The sequence below is a fragment of the Channa argus genome, chromosome 23, assembly GCF_033026475.1.
Source record: "Channa argus isolate prfri chromosome 23, Channa argus male v1.0, whole genome shotgun sequence".
Taxonomy (NCBI): Eukaryota; Metazoa; Chordata; class Actinopteri; order Anabantiformes; family Channidae; genus Channa; species Channa argus.
Genome location: NC_090219.1, coordinates 2657514 through 2675628, shown reverse-complemented (window position 1 = coordinate 2675628; position 18115 = coordinate 2657514). Strand labels below are relative to the sequence as shown.

Below are 18115 nucleotides of genomic sequence, written 5' to 3'. Positions count from 1 at the left end.
TTTAAGGTTTAGTTCTGTTTCTGTATTCATTGGTTATTCATTTGAAATAGGATATATGTTGAGTTTTTGACTGATTATCTTACAATACTCCTAGAGAATCCTAGAGATCATTTTGGGATGATCCTAAATAATGAACTGACCTAAAACATAATTAATAATGGAAAAAACACTTTGTCAGCCCAGTTTTGTTTTTAGTTTTACATATTTCTAATTGGTTCTTTTGGTTTGTCCACTTCTAAGCATTATATAAACAGGATGTGCTTCCTCATTCTTTTGGACTACTAATACCAATAACACAGATTGATACTGTATGTAATGGAAACATTTGCCAAAGTTCAGAGATTTTATATACAGATACACCTGTGATGTAACTTGATTTTATCATTTATAAATACCAAAGATGACTGTTTAAATGACCATTCAGTCATGTAGAAATAGCTGTTTTCTTTCCCATTCATTTCTGCTCCTGCTCTCTCTCCACACACCAACACTATACCTGTCCAATAATGCATTCAGTGACACCTATAAATGTTTTAGTCACATTTAGTGTCAAGTAAATAGAGGAATCAATGAAGTAACACTCTTCAAACAAGCCGTGATGCATTAGGGAAGACATCCACTGTCTGTTTGTTTGCTGAGGACGTCCGGAGTGAGAGGAACAAGTGCATGATACGATGTCTACACCTCATAAAGCCACAGCTTTATATTTGTTAAGCTTTTAACTGGCTTTTAGCTTTGACTCGTCATCACAGATGCTGTGCACAAAGTGGGACATCTGTGGAAATATGGACTTAAAATAGACATTTATTTTGCACTCCTCTGCTCTGGTGTCTTTCAAAGTTATCTACTTCAGAAATTCTCCACCTTTTTGTATCACAATGAGTAATAAGCTTCCTGTGCTGGTTTTGGGACAGGTGGATAATAATGGCACAGTATGAGTCTTTTTTTGTACTCCGGTTGTACAGCAGCAATGACATATGTTCAAAAAAAAGTTTCTTTTTCTATGTTTCTTTTGAGAACACACACACACACACACACACACACAGTCAGGTGCAGACTATTGTGTGTCATAACACAGTTCTATGAAAAATAAAACATATTACGCTGCTCTTCTCCAGTCTATCTAAGCTTCAAACATTTTTTTTCAGGGCTGTAAACCAAAGTTATTTCCAGCTTCCCTATATATGATATGGTTGTATAAAAAGTTTGTCACATAGTCAATATACATTTCAATTAATAGAAAAATCACACCAACTAGTTTGTCGAAAAGATAAACAAAAATCATAGTGAACAGTTTTTCTCCAACACAGGAAGCTTCACAGATCTCCTTTTTACATCTTATTCGCTGTTTATTCTCTTGATCTTTACTACATTTCCTTTACCACATGGAAGCGTTACCAAATTATACCCCCCTTTGTGTTAAATTAAATCCCTGCTCTGGGTTTCATTTTCTTTCCTGTATGTGCATAACTGAAGCATCTTTGTCCAGTTGTGTTACTCCACTGTGCACAGTTCCTATATCTGTTTTTCATCACGGATCGGTGTCATAGAATTTTGTAATTCTTATGTTTTAGTAGATATTCAGAATGTTCCAGTATATTATATTCTCTTTGAAATACAACCATAGTTGTAAAATTAGGATGAAACATTCGCAGAAAACATTTACTGTGATATGTTTATTGATTAAAATGTATATTGAATATGTAGCAAACATATATAACAATATTAATAATTTAACATATTCAAACACATACAGAGTGTAGCAGAGCATAACAGAGAAAGGAGTGGATAGATTCTGCTTCTCACGCTGGCACTGGATTAAGTTGCATATTGTTGCTTATATGTGTATGTGTTTGTGACAAAGAGGTGTGAAGAAGGAGACATTGGAGTTACAGTTATTTTCTAACTCAAACTGCTTAAGGGGGCAGGGGCAAACCATTTAAAGGGCAGATGCCATAAGCAGAGTACAACAATGCATGATTGTGATTGCTCTCTAGCGGGCATCACTTTGAGAACATTTAGGTATTAGGTAATTAATGGATGAAACAGTAATGTCTGTACAAAATCCACCCACCCAATATCTGTCGAGCATTCATGGTGGTTCTTGAAGTCATTAGGATTCACCCTCTAGGAACCAGAAATGAAATTGCTGTACTTACTGAAGAATCTTTTTTTTATTTCACCAACACACTTTAAACCCAAGTGGTAATCGACCCCATTGTTAGGTGAATTCAAGTGAAAGTCATAGGGATAGGGAGGCATTGGTATGAAGTTAAACCCATGTTTTAGAAAATGGTTTTAAGCTACAGTATTAGATTTTAGTCATGCAATACAGGAAACAATGACAATGAATAAGACTTGGTAGATGTCAGCACTCATGTGTTTAATAAGTCATGGAAGGTTACACTATAAGCAGCTTAGTCAATTGGATTATGCAATCATATCAACTAACATCAGCCAACATAAGCTAACAGTCATGACAGATGATATGAAACGGTAACAGCAAAAACCGGAAGTGTATTTATCGAGCAAGGCTCTGTTATATTGCTTCATTAGATTAGTAATTTGCAAAACGAATAATGTCTGGGTTTCTTTTAAAGAAATAGTCTTTCTTATAAAAATTGTGCAGTGTTAAATGAAGCAGATCAGAAATCCAAGAAAATCAAGGGAAAATCTAAAATCTGCTCCCCACTCTGAGTCAAGTGGTTAAAATATTTGAAACAGTTGTTTGTGTTCATTAGTCAGCATGGTCCCACAGTAATCTGCTACATTATTCTGCTAACTCTGCTATAGTTTTTCTGTATATTCGTCGCATTTCAAATATGTCTTCCCAGTATTTTTTCAATCACTCCAACAGATTGAATCCTAATTTGTTTTTGGAGGAATGGTTTTGCATCAACAGTATAACCAGCTAGATGACAGGCAGGCAGCAGAGTTTCATGAGCCACTGCCTAAACCTGTTTCATATTTGTGCAGCCACACGATCAGCATTTAATGCAGTTCACTCAGTAAACAAAGTAACTCATTGTTAGACACTGTAATGCATCTGTTAACATGCAGGGTAAACTTTGGAGCTGCAGGCAAAAAGAAATATGATTGAGTTATTACGTATTATTTATGGGTGAGTGTTTTGAGCAGTTTGGGGAAGTGTCAGGCATGCAGCCAAACACTTCCACAAAAAGCGGGAGCACATTCAAAACTGACGAACTTTACTCCTGCACGACGTTTATGGTCTCACCTTTGGAACTTCAGCTGCAATAATATTTAACAGCAAAGGCGGTGTAACTTAACTGTTCTCTGCGCGTGTAGTCGACGGGATCAGATGGAGTTGTAATTTGGACAAACTCGTTACTTACAGAACTGGAAAAATGGTCAGTAGCAGTTAGTAAATACTCACAGGTCGATGTTATGTTGGGATTCAGTCAACTTCACAACAAGCTGACTTTTGTCTCTTTGTCTCAACAGGTTTCCATCGCCAAGGTGCTGCTCGGAGTTTTTGGGGTAGCAGTCGTCATCGTTTTGATAGCAGTTCCCACGGCTATATTTCTGAAAGGTGAGGGGCTCTTTTTTAAAGAATTCACACGTTGCCATTAAATTCGTGGAGCGTCCTCCGACGCACCCTTAACCACAAACGAAGTAAAGTACAGTATGCATGCGTCATTACGCATGGCAGAACGGCTTCGAAAATAGGGAAAGGCATAAAAATTATAGTCGTGTCATAGTTTTTTTATTTGTGACATAACTCGTCATTTGAAAATGGAAATTACTCTTTAGTTTGTCTGACTACCTCTTGCAATACTTTAAATGGCTTCATACCCACGCAGTGCACAAAAAGTCCCATGATTATCCCCTAAACCCACTGACGTAAGACATATCTTGGTTGTCTCTATCAGTTGCAGTCTTTACAGCACTTTATGCATTTTATGATGATGATCATGATGTGTGTGTATGATATCATATCTGTAAGCCGTAATATTCCAATTACTGCCAGCTTGTTAACAATTTACCAAACGTGTTTTAGAGGACCAGGGAGGTAACAACAACCAGAGAACTTTCACCTTGGAGGATGTCTTCAACAGTTCACTCAAACCAAAGTCCTACAGCATTAGATGGATCTCAGGTGAGCGACGGTTTGTCAGCAGAACTGTTTAAGTCTTTACAACCTGAGAAATGATATTAGGGTTAACATGGGGCATGATGGTATAGCTATGTGTACAGGCTCCATCAGTCAGATGGAATATATTTCATTTTTCTAGTTGATAATTCACTTAAACTGACGCCATCATTCATATGTTATTGCTTTGTGGGTGGAATAATTTGTAATTATTAGTTGGTAACTCATTATTCTTATAATATTTACATTTATATAACATAACATGACTTCACAAATAAAGTAAGATTATACTTACACAAAGATTTGTCAAAATCCAATCAGCAGAGGCGAAGATCCCTAATTTTTCAATCACTTGTATGGGTCACATTCTAAAAACTTTCAATTAAGGTAATCTCAAACCCCACACCACAACTTGTAATGCAGGCTGTCTGGTGACAAAGCTAAGTCGTCTCAATTCTAAGAAAAAAAAAACCTGATTAGAATACAATGACATCTCAGAATATTTAAGAATTTAAAAGGTCATTCTGCTTTTCATGATCTAGTGTATTATATATACTTCTGTAAAGTTGGGTGTCACTATCACACATGAGTCTAGTCGAGGGCTCAGCATTTAAGGTAATCACATGTTCAAATGCATGTAGTTGAAAAGCCCAGAGTTCAGTCTGTCCTTTTGGCTTGGGTGTTTTTTCTACATGCGTGTGACATATGACCCTCGTGGAAGTCCATAAAGTGACCTTAGTTTGGGCTTCCCATATTCCCATTAAATATACCTAAAGGAAGACTTCAGCCAGCTGGCAAATCAGAACAGAGTAGACCAAGGGGAAGGGGGGTCTTAAAGAAACAAGAGTTGACCAGATGAGCTGCTGCATAAAGAACCAGCAGAAGATAATCAAGCACTATTGTGAAGTGAACCTAATTTCCACAGAACCTTGAATAAAATATGAACCATTATTTACACATAATCTTGCCTCTTTACCAAACTGTCAGACTGCAGCCTTATCAAACTAGAAAAGTTTTGCAGTAGTACTGTTTATTAAAAATAAAAATATTGTGTGTAACATTGTCCAATCATTAATCAGCTAATAATTATGAGTATAGGAAGTTTAGAATCCACAAAGATGTTACATGCATAAGCAGCCAAAGAGTGCATATCATTATCTGTCTGAGTCAGATGTTAATTCTTGACTAAGCCCTCTCTCCCATATATTAAAAACATACTTTAGTACTTCAGCCTGTCCTTCATATTCTTATAGTGTTACTATTATGGTTAGTCTGTTGTGCATTCACATTGTTCATCTTCCCCAACAGATAATGAGTATCTGTATAAGTCTCAAGGCTCCATCAATCTCTACAATGTGACCACAGACACATCCACAGAGTTCTTGAGCAAAGACATATTTGTAAGTTCCACTCCTCATGTGCTTCTATGTGATTCATTTGTGTAAGCAGAACAAACCTCTTGATATTAAAAAATGTTCATTTTCCTTTCTAACACAGAAGGAAACAGATGCTGATGATTATCAGCTGTCTGCTGACCACAAGTATGTTGCTCTCATGAGCAACTATTCCAAGGTACACTAAACATTTTAATTTCTATCACCCACATTTATGTGATTAATCAGATCTTTGAAGCTCCTGAATATTCATACTTTATTGCTTTGTTTTCATGCCATCAGCTGTGGAGACATTCATTCACTGCTTCATACTCACTTTACAACCTAGAATCAAAGTAAGTACCCTCACCTTTGTTCTGCGTGCAGGGCAGGAACTGGTACACTCTTTGTCAGATTCCTGTTTACTTTCTGTTAATAATGACAGGCAGCTGTAGATCAAACTTGCATTAGTCAGCTGCAGCTGCACTACAGTTACACAATTCTCTAAGGGATTTATTTAATTTGTCTCAGGAAATTTGTCACAGATGCTGACCTTCCTGATGAAGTGCAGTACTTTGCTTGGGCCCCCAAAGGGAACAAACTGGTAAGCATGGCCACAAGTCTGAGTGACATTTCTGCTTTAAAGTGGCTGATTGGTATAACCATCAGCAACCTTTCCTAGACTCTTGTGGTTGGGGGAGATGATTTAAAATGACTTTCTGAAAGCTGTCTTTTGTTTGTATTTCTAGGCATTTGTTTGGGAAAATGATGTATATATAAAAACCAGCCCTGAGTCCCCAAAACAGCAAATCACCTTCAATGGCGAGCAGAATCATATTTTAAATGGTATTCCAGACTGGGTGTACGAGGGTAAGTGGCACATGCTGAACAGAATTCATGTCAAACTATTCACCAATCAGCTGCAACTTTAACACCAGCATGGGCACTTACACACACACAAAATGTTGGGTTACATACCGCAAAGTATAAACATAGTAGTTCCATGGATTTAGGAGAAGTCATTGTTTATTTGGAATGTATTTACTTGATATGCTTCACTGTTTTCTATAGAAGCTTATATATAGCTTTGGTTTGGTGGCTCTTTTTTTTGCTTTGGTTGTGTTGCTGCTTAAAAAAAACAGTTTCATTGTAATGACGGCTACTGAGAAAAGAATACATTCTATTCATAATATTAATGCAACAACAACAACAATCAAAAGAAACATATTCAGAGACTCAAGGCAGTACTAGGTTAATGAGGATTTGAAGCAGGGGGTGGGTATTCATACTTGAGTATTGTAAACACTTTGTAAGTTTTTTTATCCATCACTGTCGAATCCCAGTCTTGGGAACGTTGGGGAAGTTCAATAACCGCCCAGTAGAAAAGCCAAACAGTCTTCATCTGCAGTAAAACATCTGGGAGTAACATGAATGCTTTCAACAGAAAGGTGCTCCAGTTCACAGGCTCAGCATAGATGCATTTACTAAGCACAACTACTCCATCAGGAATTGAACTCTAAGATAAGGCAGAGAAAGTCTACATTACCTCCCCCTTTTCTTTTCCAGAGGAAATGTTTTCATCCAATCGGGGCCTCTGGTGGTCACCTGGAGGAAAGTATGTGGCTTATGCTGAGTTTAACGAGACAGGAGTCCACATTATAGAGTACACTTGGTATGGCGAGTACCAGTACCCCAGCACTGTTTTAATTCCATATCCAAAGGTGAGCCATCCATCCAGAGCTTGTTTAACAAGCCTCCACTGGGATCACTGTATTACTGTCTGTCAATGAACTGTGTACTCTGCGATCAGACATGCTTGGCATGATCATGACCATCTGGTGTAGCTTACATTCTTTTCCTGTGCAGCCAGGTACTCCTAACCCTGTTGTGAAACTCTTTGTTGTGGACACTGACAATACAACACAAATTACTGAGGTTCTTGTTCCAAACCTATTCAGGTCAAGGTAACAATTTCTTTTCTGCCTTACACAAAGACACAATACAATAAAAGCCAAGACAAACAGCAGAGTTTGACATAGCATTGTGATTTACTTTTTTTTCTTGCCCTCAGTGAGCACTACTTGGCCACTGTTACTTGGGTGACAGATTCCCGAATTGCTGTGCAATGGTTGAACAGAAAACAAAACCACCTTATCCTTCAGATCTACAATTGGGGTGGATCCAGTTGGGACCCTGTTGAGGTAAAACATGATGTTACGAAGCACTTTTAGTGTCATTATTGTTTTAGAACGTAAGGCAGTGTCTCGATAAGTAGACAAATTATTTTATGACCAATAAACCTACAGCAAGACAATAACATGTTTCGCAGCTACAGTAAATCAATTCCCCTGTGTTAGTTTAGCACGCTAACGGTCTCTAATTATATAGCATTGGTGATTAAATGAAAAGTAGCTAAAAATGTTTAAGCATTGAAGAGGATAAGGAGAAACTTTGACCTTTAAATGGGTTGATGGACCAATCAACCTGCAGACCCATCCCGGGAGCCATGGTGTTGGCATAACTAAAATGCATACCAAGGTTCGACTAGACCTACTAATGTTATATAAAACTTCAGAAATCTGTGAAAAAGAGAAAAAGTTTTAGAATTGTGTCCATCCCCTGCAGCTCAACAAAGAAACACTGTGGACAATTCACTCTAAAAAGACTCTAACTTTAGGAAATAAACCTTGATAACAGATTGAGAATGTTGAAGCTTCAGCTGAGTTGGAAAGTGCATTGTATATTCTGGCTCACATCAGTTACAATACTAATTCATTATAAAGGAAAACACCAATCAATCTTTGCATATGTACATATGGGTATGCTATTATTTAAGGCCATACTTACTACCTGGCATAGAGTAAAATCTACATAAAAACCTTAAAAAGACTTTTTTCTAGGCAGTAAATACGTTACTGATGATTGTCATACTAAAGAGTATATTTGATTACACTCAGAAAAGAAATCTCTGATCAACTTGAAGGAACAAAACTTCATGCAACATTTCAGATTACTGCAATGGTCCAGCTCTGATAAAATCTATGGGTGTTTAGTGTTTAATGAGCAATGACAGCCTTGTGCAAGCTTTTATGTCAGCTACAGACTTTTTAGATTCAGGTCATACAATGGTGTCAAACTACTTCTGCCCATTACAAAATCAGTTACCAATTTTAATAAAGCTTTTGTGAAAACTAAAAACCATATCTCCTATCATTGAAATCTATACCTTTTTACAGGATCTGGAGGTGAAGAGCAATGGTTGGATTGGGCGAGTATGTTCAGCACACTGTTTAAGGATAAATATATTTGCTTTTTTGTCAATATTGAGATAAAAACTGACAATAAATGAATTCTACTGACCCATTTAGTGTGTTTATAAAAGCCTGATATACTTTATGCTTAGTTCCTTTGTCACCTTGAGCACAAAAAATGTCTTTAGTAACAACCAATGGGCTAGTTGTACAAAAACATCATCATCATCATCATTTGCTGACAATGAGAAAAACATTAAATAACACCTTTGTACTTTTAAAAGTTAAATGCAATATCTTCTAATATTCTTGTTCTTCCTAGTTTTCTCCACCAGAACCTGTTTTTGCTGCGGACAAAAACAGTTACTACCTGTTAATGAGTGACACCAAACAGTACAAGCACATACATCATGTGGTTGGGGTAGGTCGAATGATTACTCTCGTACTACAATGTGTGCATCAAGTTTTATATACTACTGACCTTGCTCAGTAGTTCAGTGTAACATGTTACCATCCACATTCCTTCATGCAGGGCAAAGCTACACCAATCACGTCTGGACAATGGGAAGTCATTGACATTCTGAAAGTCACTGAAGATAGTGTGTAAGTTGATGTTACCTATTGGACAAACCTGTCTTAAATCCCTGGTTTTACACTTGTGAATACCACCTGGCATTTGATCATTAGCATCAATAACGACCCTAAAGCAACTACAGGAGGGAGACAAGTTTCCTACTTTCTATACTATACATTTACCTTCTGGTGTTCATGCCTTTTGTCTGCTTCCACTAACTATTTATTGCAGAATTGTCATGTCCACACTGCATCAAACTGTCCTGAAAAAGACCATGTACTTAATGGGCTGTGGTGTTTTATCAGATGGAAATACATGTATTACATGTACATGTATACATGTATTTTACCTGTCTCTAATGCATTTTTAAGCACTTCTTCAAATGTATAAAAACAGATTTTAAAAGTGAAGTTCACAGATCACAAATCATTAGGATGCAGTTTTACAAAGTGCTCACGCTTACACTCACTACATAACATACTATACAGTACATGCCATGTAATCCATTCCAATTTTGACACAGATATTTTTCAAGTAACCAAGGGGACAAGCCAGGAGCAAGGAATGTATACAGGTAATCTCTTTATTTTACACTTTTTTCATATTTGCATGTTATTGTAGTGAAAAGTCAAGCACAAGAAAATTGGTGAATGCCAAAGAATCTGTTGCAGGTCCAATTTAATCTGGTTGTTTGTATAACTGGTTCATGCATTGCATCCATTTTCTCTTGTTCACCAACTTCTACATGTACTGTATACGAAATATATGTATGAAATATGTACTTTCCATTTTCCCAGTAAGGTCAATCAAATTACACATTATAGGGCAGGATTTCATGGCCTTTGTCTACTTTCTCTAACTCTTTATTGCAGATTTATGATGTTTACTCTGGATCAAATCCATGATGCCATGTACTTTATGGCTGTACCAGTTCATCAAATGGAAATATTTGTTATTTAATGGATTTATTCTTTAAATTTGATGTCAATGACAATTGTACTGAGTGCTCACACTTACAAATACATGACGTACTAAACTGTTTGTCCCAGACGCTGGAGTTTTCCTCCCTTCTCATTTATTTCAATTATTCCACAGATCTTATTCAAGTCATGTAGACGGGTAAGGTTTTATTTGACATTTTTTAAGAATTTTTGACTTATTTAACCACATTTAACCGGACTTACTGTTTGTGTTTGTGTGTGTGTGTGTGTGTGTGTGTGTGTGTGTGTGTGTGTGTGTGTGTGTACATCAGGACAACCACAACATTAACCATCTGTCTCACTTGTGGGACAGAAAGATGTCAGTATAACTCAGCTTACTTCAGTCATAATGCCTCCTACTTCCGCATGAGCTGCAGTGGTCAGTTATACTTTTTTTTTTAACCTTTATCTTTGCTGATGTAATACAGAACAATCTCTATCTATATATATAAGAATTATTAATGTGATTTGGATTTACAGGTCCAGACATTCCATACTATTCAATCCACAGTAGGATTGGAGGTAAACTACAAAATTGTAATAGAATCCTAGATAAGGTGGAGGATAAATTTATTCTAATGTGAATTCTGTATTTTTACATTTATAGAAGTAAAGGTACTGGAGAACAATAATGAATTTAAGAGCTTGATATCTAACATTCAAATGCCAACAATGCGCCGCGGCAGCATCAGACTTGGTGGATACAGTAAGTGAATTTATGGCAAATAAAACTTATAGTATTTACAAAAAACTAATGGCGCGACTGATTAAGATGGAGCTGATTTTAACCAATTTATATCCTGATAACTGGATAATCCATGTTTATGAATACAATGTATTTGTTAATTATATTTATATTTGCAATTAACAAAACTAAACCTGTAAAATTAAAAGTTACTGGCAAAAGAGAATTTTCATGCAATATTTTCACACACACACACAAACCTCTAAACCTCTTTAATTAAGTAAGATTTTGAATGCAGGACTTTATTATTTTTACATTATTCCGTTACTTATTAAGTAAATCATTTGAATATTTTTATACTACTGTCACTAATTGAAACATACTTTGTATGGATTTTTGACAGATCTCTGGTATCAGATGTTTTTGCCTCCAGGCTTTGATGAGTCCAAGAAGTACCCTTTACTGATAGATGTGTAAGAATGTATCAAACAGAAATAAAATAATGTGAAACCTAAAATTTAAAAGCTTGTGATTGAGAATTTTCTTAACCTTTCAGATACGCAGGTCCCTGTAGCCAGAAAGCTGACTTCGTCTACAGGGTGAGCTGGTCCACCTACCTGGCCAGCACTGAGAAAATCATTGTCGCCAGCTTTGATGGAAGAGGAAGTGGTTACCAGGGCGATAAGTTAATGCATGAAATCTACAAACGTCTGGGGACCTATGAGGTGGAAGATCAGATAACAGCAACCAAGTAAGGATGAGCAGCTTTGACAAGTCAGTGCATTTCAAACAAACAGCTTCAGCCGTCCCCAGGAAAGCTTGTTAAAACTGGATTTTACTTGTTTGTCTGGTTAAAACACTTGTATGTGTACATAGACATATAATAAATGTTATAGGTATTACTAAGAAACAACAATGATCACAAGTGCTTCAATGATCAGGTATAGCTCTTTGTCGTCATCTAAAATAATTTTACCTCGTCTCATTTTGTCTTTTAGAGAATTCATCAAAATGGGCTTCATTGATAAAGACAGAGTTGCTATTTGGGGCTGGGTAGGTATTTTCACAGTTCAGAGGGTAATGAATGGCTCTAATGCTCAGTTAATGTTTTACCTGCCTGTCACTGTCTTCCTCAAGACAAGAGTTAAGCTATAATAATAAGCTGTTTATCTTCCACAGTCTTATGGTGGATATGTAACATCAATGGTTTTAGGATCTGGTAGTGGTGTTTTTAAATGTGGAATGGCAGTGGCTCCAGTCTCCAAATGGAAATATTATGGTATGTTTTTGATAATGTAAGCATTTTTGTCACATCAAAGACCATTCTAGATTTCCTCCACACGATATAAACACGTGTAATATCTGCTGTTAGCTTTTTAATTTTTTTATTTCAGATTCCATCTACACAGAACGGTACATGAGGGAACCATCAGAGAATCTCCACGCCTACACTGTAAGTTTCAGTAAACTGTCTTTTTATTATCAGTTAAGCTGTTGTCTATTATCACCAATAAACCAATAAATATGAAGTAATCTCTTTGTAGAATTCAACAGTAACTGAGAGGGCTAAGAATTTCCATTCAGTGCAGTATCTTCTGATTCATGGGACAGCTGATGGTGAGTTATGGACGGCTATATTTGGTGTTTTATCTTCTTGGTGACCTGCAAGTTTTTTCTTCAAGCACAACTTGAACGACTAAACAACAACAAAGGCCTTGTTAGTCAGTTTACTTGTCCATTGTGTCTTTCTAGACAATGTTCATTTCCAGCAAGCAGCTGAGATATCAGAAGCTCTGGTGGAGGAGCAGGTGGACTTTGAGGCAATGGTGGGTAATGTGGAAAAAACAAAGATAACATGTGTTTATATGAAAAAGACTGGAGATGCACCATATTCTATGATATGGACTACTGTTAATAAAAATGTATTATTGTGTATTTTCAGTGGTATACAGATAAAGATCATGGACTCACTGGTTCAGCAAATAAACATGTCTACACCCATATGACTCACTTCCTACAGAGGTGCTTTGCATGAAGTCCACTGGATCACCAACATCTTTTCTGCATTAAATTATGTAAAATAAAAAAATAACTTTTTGGATAAATACTCAAATTGAAAATGCTGGATAGTCTGGATAATTAGTGGTCCAAACACTAGGGGAAAGATTTTAAAAGTCATACTGAATTGTTTATGTATAACACATCTACCCAAAAGATACAATTTTACTTTATTTTTTGCATTGAACTTTTAAAACCTGGAACTCAGGAAGAACTTTCAACAGTATCGTAATGTATTATACTCAGAAACCTACAGCACATGGGTGACTTTATACAATTTTACATATATGACACTGTTTTGTTACTGTTTGATGTACAGAAGTAATTGCTTTATAAAATAATAAAGAATTATATAGTGACTCTTATAGAGGCTCTTTTTTTTTAATGATCATATCTTACCACTAAGTAGACCAACATCTAACTAACAACTATGTCAGCAACTACTGATCCCTATGAAATTTTGTACAGACATTGATGGTCCCCAAAAGAGGTTGAAACTTTAATTAGTTTGACAATTAAAATTATTTAATGGATTGACCTGGTACAGATACCAAGTGAAAACTTGGTACCTTTACCAGACAATGGATCACCATGACTTTCTAAATTAGCTTCAGTAGTTTTGAGTTAAACATGTCAACAATTATTGAATGGATTGCCATGAAATGGTAAATGGTCTCCATTTATATAACGCTTTTCTACCTATTGGCACTCAAAGCGCATTACACTGCTTCTTATTCACGCATTCACACTCACAATCACACACTGATGGCCAACACTGACCAAAACCCACGGGAAGCAACTAAGTTGGGGTTCAGTGTCTTGCTCAAGGACACTTTCACATGCGACCAGAGGAACTGGGGATCAAACCAACAACTGCAGGATCGGTGGACAACTGCTCTACCTTCCTGTGCCACAGTGCTACAAGAAATAATATTCCCCTCAGGATAAAGTGTACCTTGGTATTTAGAATCATCATTAGGTCAAAAGTTTTATGACATGAAGGTTTTGATGATGATGATATTAAATACAAAAAAGAGTTTTTCAAAATGGTTTAAAAAAAATGTCATCTTTACTAAGCAGATATATTTTTTAAACAATTAAGAGAAGCAATATTTAAGCATTTATTCTTTTTTATAAAAAAATTATTTTTATTCTTTCACACCACATCGTTAAACACAGATAAATGCCACTGATGCAAAAACGAGTCAATATTCCCCCATTCTCTAAGTTTGATCGAACATAATCTACAAATACTGACTCACCTCGCAGATCTGACTGCACACGTATCACTTTCCATTATAATGACACAGTAGCACATTAAAGCATCTAAGTTCTGTTTAACAGGATGAGCAGCGTTTGTTTGATCTTAACACCTAAGTACTAGCTGGCATCACGCATGAAAGGCGTATTTCTATTTCTGAACAAATGCTCTAGTTGTTCGTTCAACTGATGCGACACGGTCTGTGTCTAATGGGTTGAGAGTAACAGGTGGACCCGGCACATTGACCCACCTAAGCAGACTCGTCGTTCTGCCCATATGACACTATATAAGGCCAGATAGTAAAAGAGAGTTAGATACAGTCAGCAGCAACAAGCAGAGGAACTAACAGCAGCATTGTTTGGAAAGAACGAAGAAATGGTGAGTTGTACTTTCAGCTTTCTGATCCAATATACACCTTTTTTCAAGGTATTTTTTAAATGCTTATGCCTGTGTGTTCTGTTCTGTGGCAAAGGTTATAATCATGAAAAGCATCCACTCTTTCACTGGAATCCTCCTGGTACTCAGCTTTGTCCAGAGCAGCTGGCAGGTTCTTCTGCATGAGGTTGATGACAGCTTAAGGTACAGAATTTACATCTAAAATTTATGAGTTTCTGGTTCTTTGTTTACTGTGGACTGTGATCCAAAATCAAACAGCAATAGGCAAACAATTGGTAAATTGTGACAACAAATACACAAAACAATTATTACTTTAACCCTAATTCTAAAAAATATTAAAGTATATTAAAAAAGGTATAGAACAAAGGCATATTGGAATGTAAAGAACTATTGCAATTTTTTAAAATATTTAACTGCATTTCAAATATTTAAATATTATATACCTATAATAATGATACACATCCTCTTATTTGCTCTTTCATTAAGGATTATGAAGCCATTAAATGTGGGAAATAACTTTTTAAACTACAGTAAATTTTAGAAGTCTGTATAAAAATTACTAAACTGGAATGAAGCAAAAACTTAACATTAAAAATTAACAGGGCGTCAAACCTGTGGTGAAAACATGCTGGAAGATACAGATACAGCATTTTTGTTTTTGTCATTTTTGTTTTTTGATTCGAGAAAAAAAAATAGGATTTGTCTGCATCACCTTATATCATCTTAAGTGTAATGGACAAATCACAAATGTTAATGTCAAAATCATGGTGTTTAAACATTGCATAACGGATACTTTTAAAGAATGCAGATTTTATTTTTATTCAGAGTTTTATTGTGTGTTGTGAAATGCCAGATTTAAAACCTTTTTGAGAAGAGCAATTTATGAAAAGTTAATTAAATATGAAAAGGCAAAAATAATGAAAAGGCAAAAGTTTAGTACACGTTTAGACAAATGGAATGAATCAATGTAGAATCAGGTATATGCAATCAGACAGTTTTTGTTGAGGTTTGTTAAGGTTTTGCTTTAGTTATTTTAAAAGATGTAGTTTGTGGTACATCTAAACTGTTTTACCTTATACTGACAGGTGTTTCTATTATCTTTTCGACCCTCTTTACATCAATAAAGCTAAATAACTGTATAATGCATAACAGTTTAACAGTACACTATAGACTTGTAAGTGCTATTGGGAAATATTTTTGCTTTTTTTTTTTTTTTTAATTTATTACGAGTCAATTTTTTTTTCTTGCAAATACTATCTTTCCATAGCACCATCATTTTCTTCCTGACAAGTGTAAATCTTTCCAAATAAGCTTCACACTGTTGCAGAAGAAAGAAAAAAAGAGTAACTGCGATTTGTAGTAAAGAAAACCTAAGTTGATTGTAACTGACAACCTGTGTGCTTCCTGGTGTACTGCAGTTTTGAGGCCGAGGACACATTAGCAGATGAGCCGAGAGAGATGTCGAGCATGAAGAGACACTCGGAAGGAACATTCTCAAATGACTACAGCAAATACCTGGAGGAGAGGAAGGCACAGGACTTTGTTCGGTGGCTGATGAACAACAAGAGGAGCGGGTCAGTGTGGTGATCAAAACTGATCGTGACGTTAGTGTAACAGTGTAACTCTTAGTTACAAGTCTTGCATTAATAATCTTGTACAGAGATGTAATAAGACACATTATTACAAATCAAATCATTAAGTTGTTAATACTGATGAGGTAGTTTAGGTAGGTAAACCGGTTCCCAGCCGTAGGGTTGGGCCTCCCAAAAGGGCCACAAGATAAATCTTTGGGGTCATGATATGATTAATAGAAGATGAAATTTAGAATTCTCAGTTATTTATTTTTTCTGTTTGAGAAATATTCGATAAGTTAACCTATCGAAGTGTCAAACATTTATATGCATAAAAATCTGAAAGGAGCAAATATGTCATTGGTGACACTGGTTGTAAAAAGTTCAAATATTACAAAATTTGTTTAAAGCTAAATATAATAATATAGAATATCTATTATACAAAACATTTGTTTTCACAAAGTCTTACTGTGTGTTTTCAGTTCTGCTGAAAAGCGCCATGCAGATGGGACTTTCACAAGCGACGTTAGCTCCTACCTCAAGGACCAGGCAATCAAAGACTTTGTTGCCAAGCTCAAGTCTGGACAAGTCAGAAGAGAGTAGGCTATCCGTCCTTGCTTTTCCTCCTCTTCCTACAGTACCACAAACTCTCACAGCCTACCTATGTCTGATTCCACCATGACAAGAGAGACAAAGAGCCAATCAACTGCTTCTTGTGCCACTTCGCCTTTTGTTTTCGCCTTTCACTTGTTTCCTGACAGTTCCTGTGGTTGTGCTAAAATAAATCAACTGAAATTGTTGCACTGCGTTGATTGATATGTTTCCAGACTGTGTGATTATTGTACGACATGATTAGACCAATCAGCCACAACATTACAAGACAAATGTGTTCTGACACCTGTCGATCATGGCAATGCTAAACTCTGTCCTAAAATCACCAGGTGGTATAAGAATTGTGATGAGTATATATTTTTTTATTTTAAAAGCCATACTGCAACACAATGAACCAATCATAATATCATTACATCAACTGTAATGATTTTGTCTTTAACTATAACAAAAATGAGATTTTCTTTTAGAAGAGCACTGCACAATAATTACTAGATTTCAAATGGCAAGTTTCCTCATGGTGGGCTTCCCGACCCCCTAACGGGCAGTGTTTAGATTGTGTGTCTGTGTACATACTCAGACAGGATGAAGCGCTCAGCAGGAGACATGTTGATGGAAGCTTCACCAGTGATGTGAACAAGGTGCTGGACTCCTTGGCTGCCAAGGAATATTTACTCTGGGTCATGAACTCTAAACCTTCAGGAAATAGGTAAAGCTGAATCATATGGTTGAACTGATAACTGCCAAAAATGTGATTTCATTCATAAGTCATGTTTTTTTTTTGCAGTCAAAAAAGACAAGTGGATCAGTGAGACACTCATTAAGGACCACCCCTGTAAGCTGCATACAAAGCCATATTCAGGAGGAAGAGAAAGCCATACTGCTCTGTATGCCATTATGTCAACACTATATTTAATCATTTACGTTCTTTTTTCTCTTTTTTCTAAAAAGTTAAATTATTTTCTATATATTTTTTAGGTGAAAAAAGAACAATAATATAAAATCTCGGGTTGACCAAGAGAAAAAACAAAGTTGTGGTCTTCATTGAACGTTATTGATTTGCTCTGCACAATAAAGTTTTTCATTGCGTATTTTTGTTATTAGTCTAATTTTGTAGTAGAAAGATGGGCATTGTTAATGTATGTGTTGATGTGAGTAACATATCTGTAAACATCATATGCAGATTCTCTCTATATATATGTATGTAGATATACACATATAGAGAGAGATATGTATCTCTCTC

At 36.0% G+C, this 18115-nt stretch overlaps 2 protein-coding genes across 2 annotated transcripts; both read left to right on the top strand.

The window, feature by feature from the left end:
- The first annotated feature begins 3211 nt into the window (after positions 1–3211).
- Positions 3212–13394, top strand: LOC137108372 (dipeptidyl peptidase 4-like). The gene is made up of 27 exons (XM_067492847.1): positions 3212–3371; positions 3466–3553; positions 4022–4120; positions 5423–5514; positions 5612–5686; positions 5791–5843; positions 6019–6091; positions 6237–6357; positions 7054–7208; positions 7354–7451; positions 7559–7688; positions 8724–8759; positions 9061–9159; positions 9271–9341; positions 9836–9886; positions 10408–10431; positions 10565–10671; positions 10773–10814; positions 10900–10998; positions 11381–11450; positions 11534–11728; positions 11976–12030; positions 12157–12256; positions 12372–12430; positions 12522–12594; positions 12730–12803; positions 12920–13394. Exons 1-27 carry the CDS (start codon positions 3369–3371, stop codon positions 13010–13012), a joined length of 2235 nt encoding a protein of 744 aa, XP_067348948.1. The 5' UTR covers positions 3212–3368; the 3' UTR covers positions 13013–13394.
- Positions 13395–14578: 1184 nt separating this feature from the next.
- Positions 14579–18006, top strand: LOC137108375 (glucagon-1-like). The gene is made up of 6 exons (XM_067492850.1): positions 14579–14674; positions 14769–14875; positions 16111–16266; positions 16746–16862; positions 17453–17581; positions 17660–18006. The coding sequence occupies exons 1-6, from the start codon at positions 14672–14674 to the stop codon at positions 17682–17684; spliced, it is 537 nt and encodes a 178-aa protein (XP_067348951.1). The 5' UTR covers positions 14579–14671; the 3' UTR covers positions 17685–18006.
- The last annotated feature ends 109 nt before the right edge of the window (positions 18007–18115 follow it).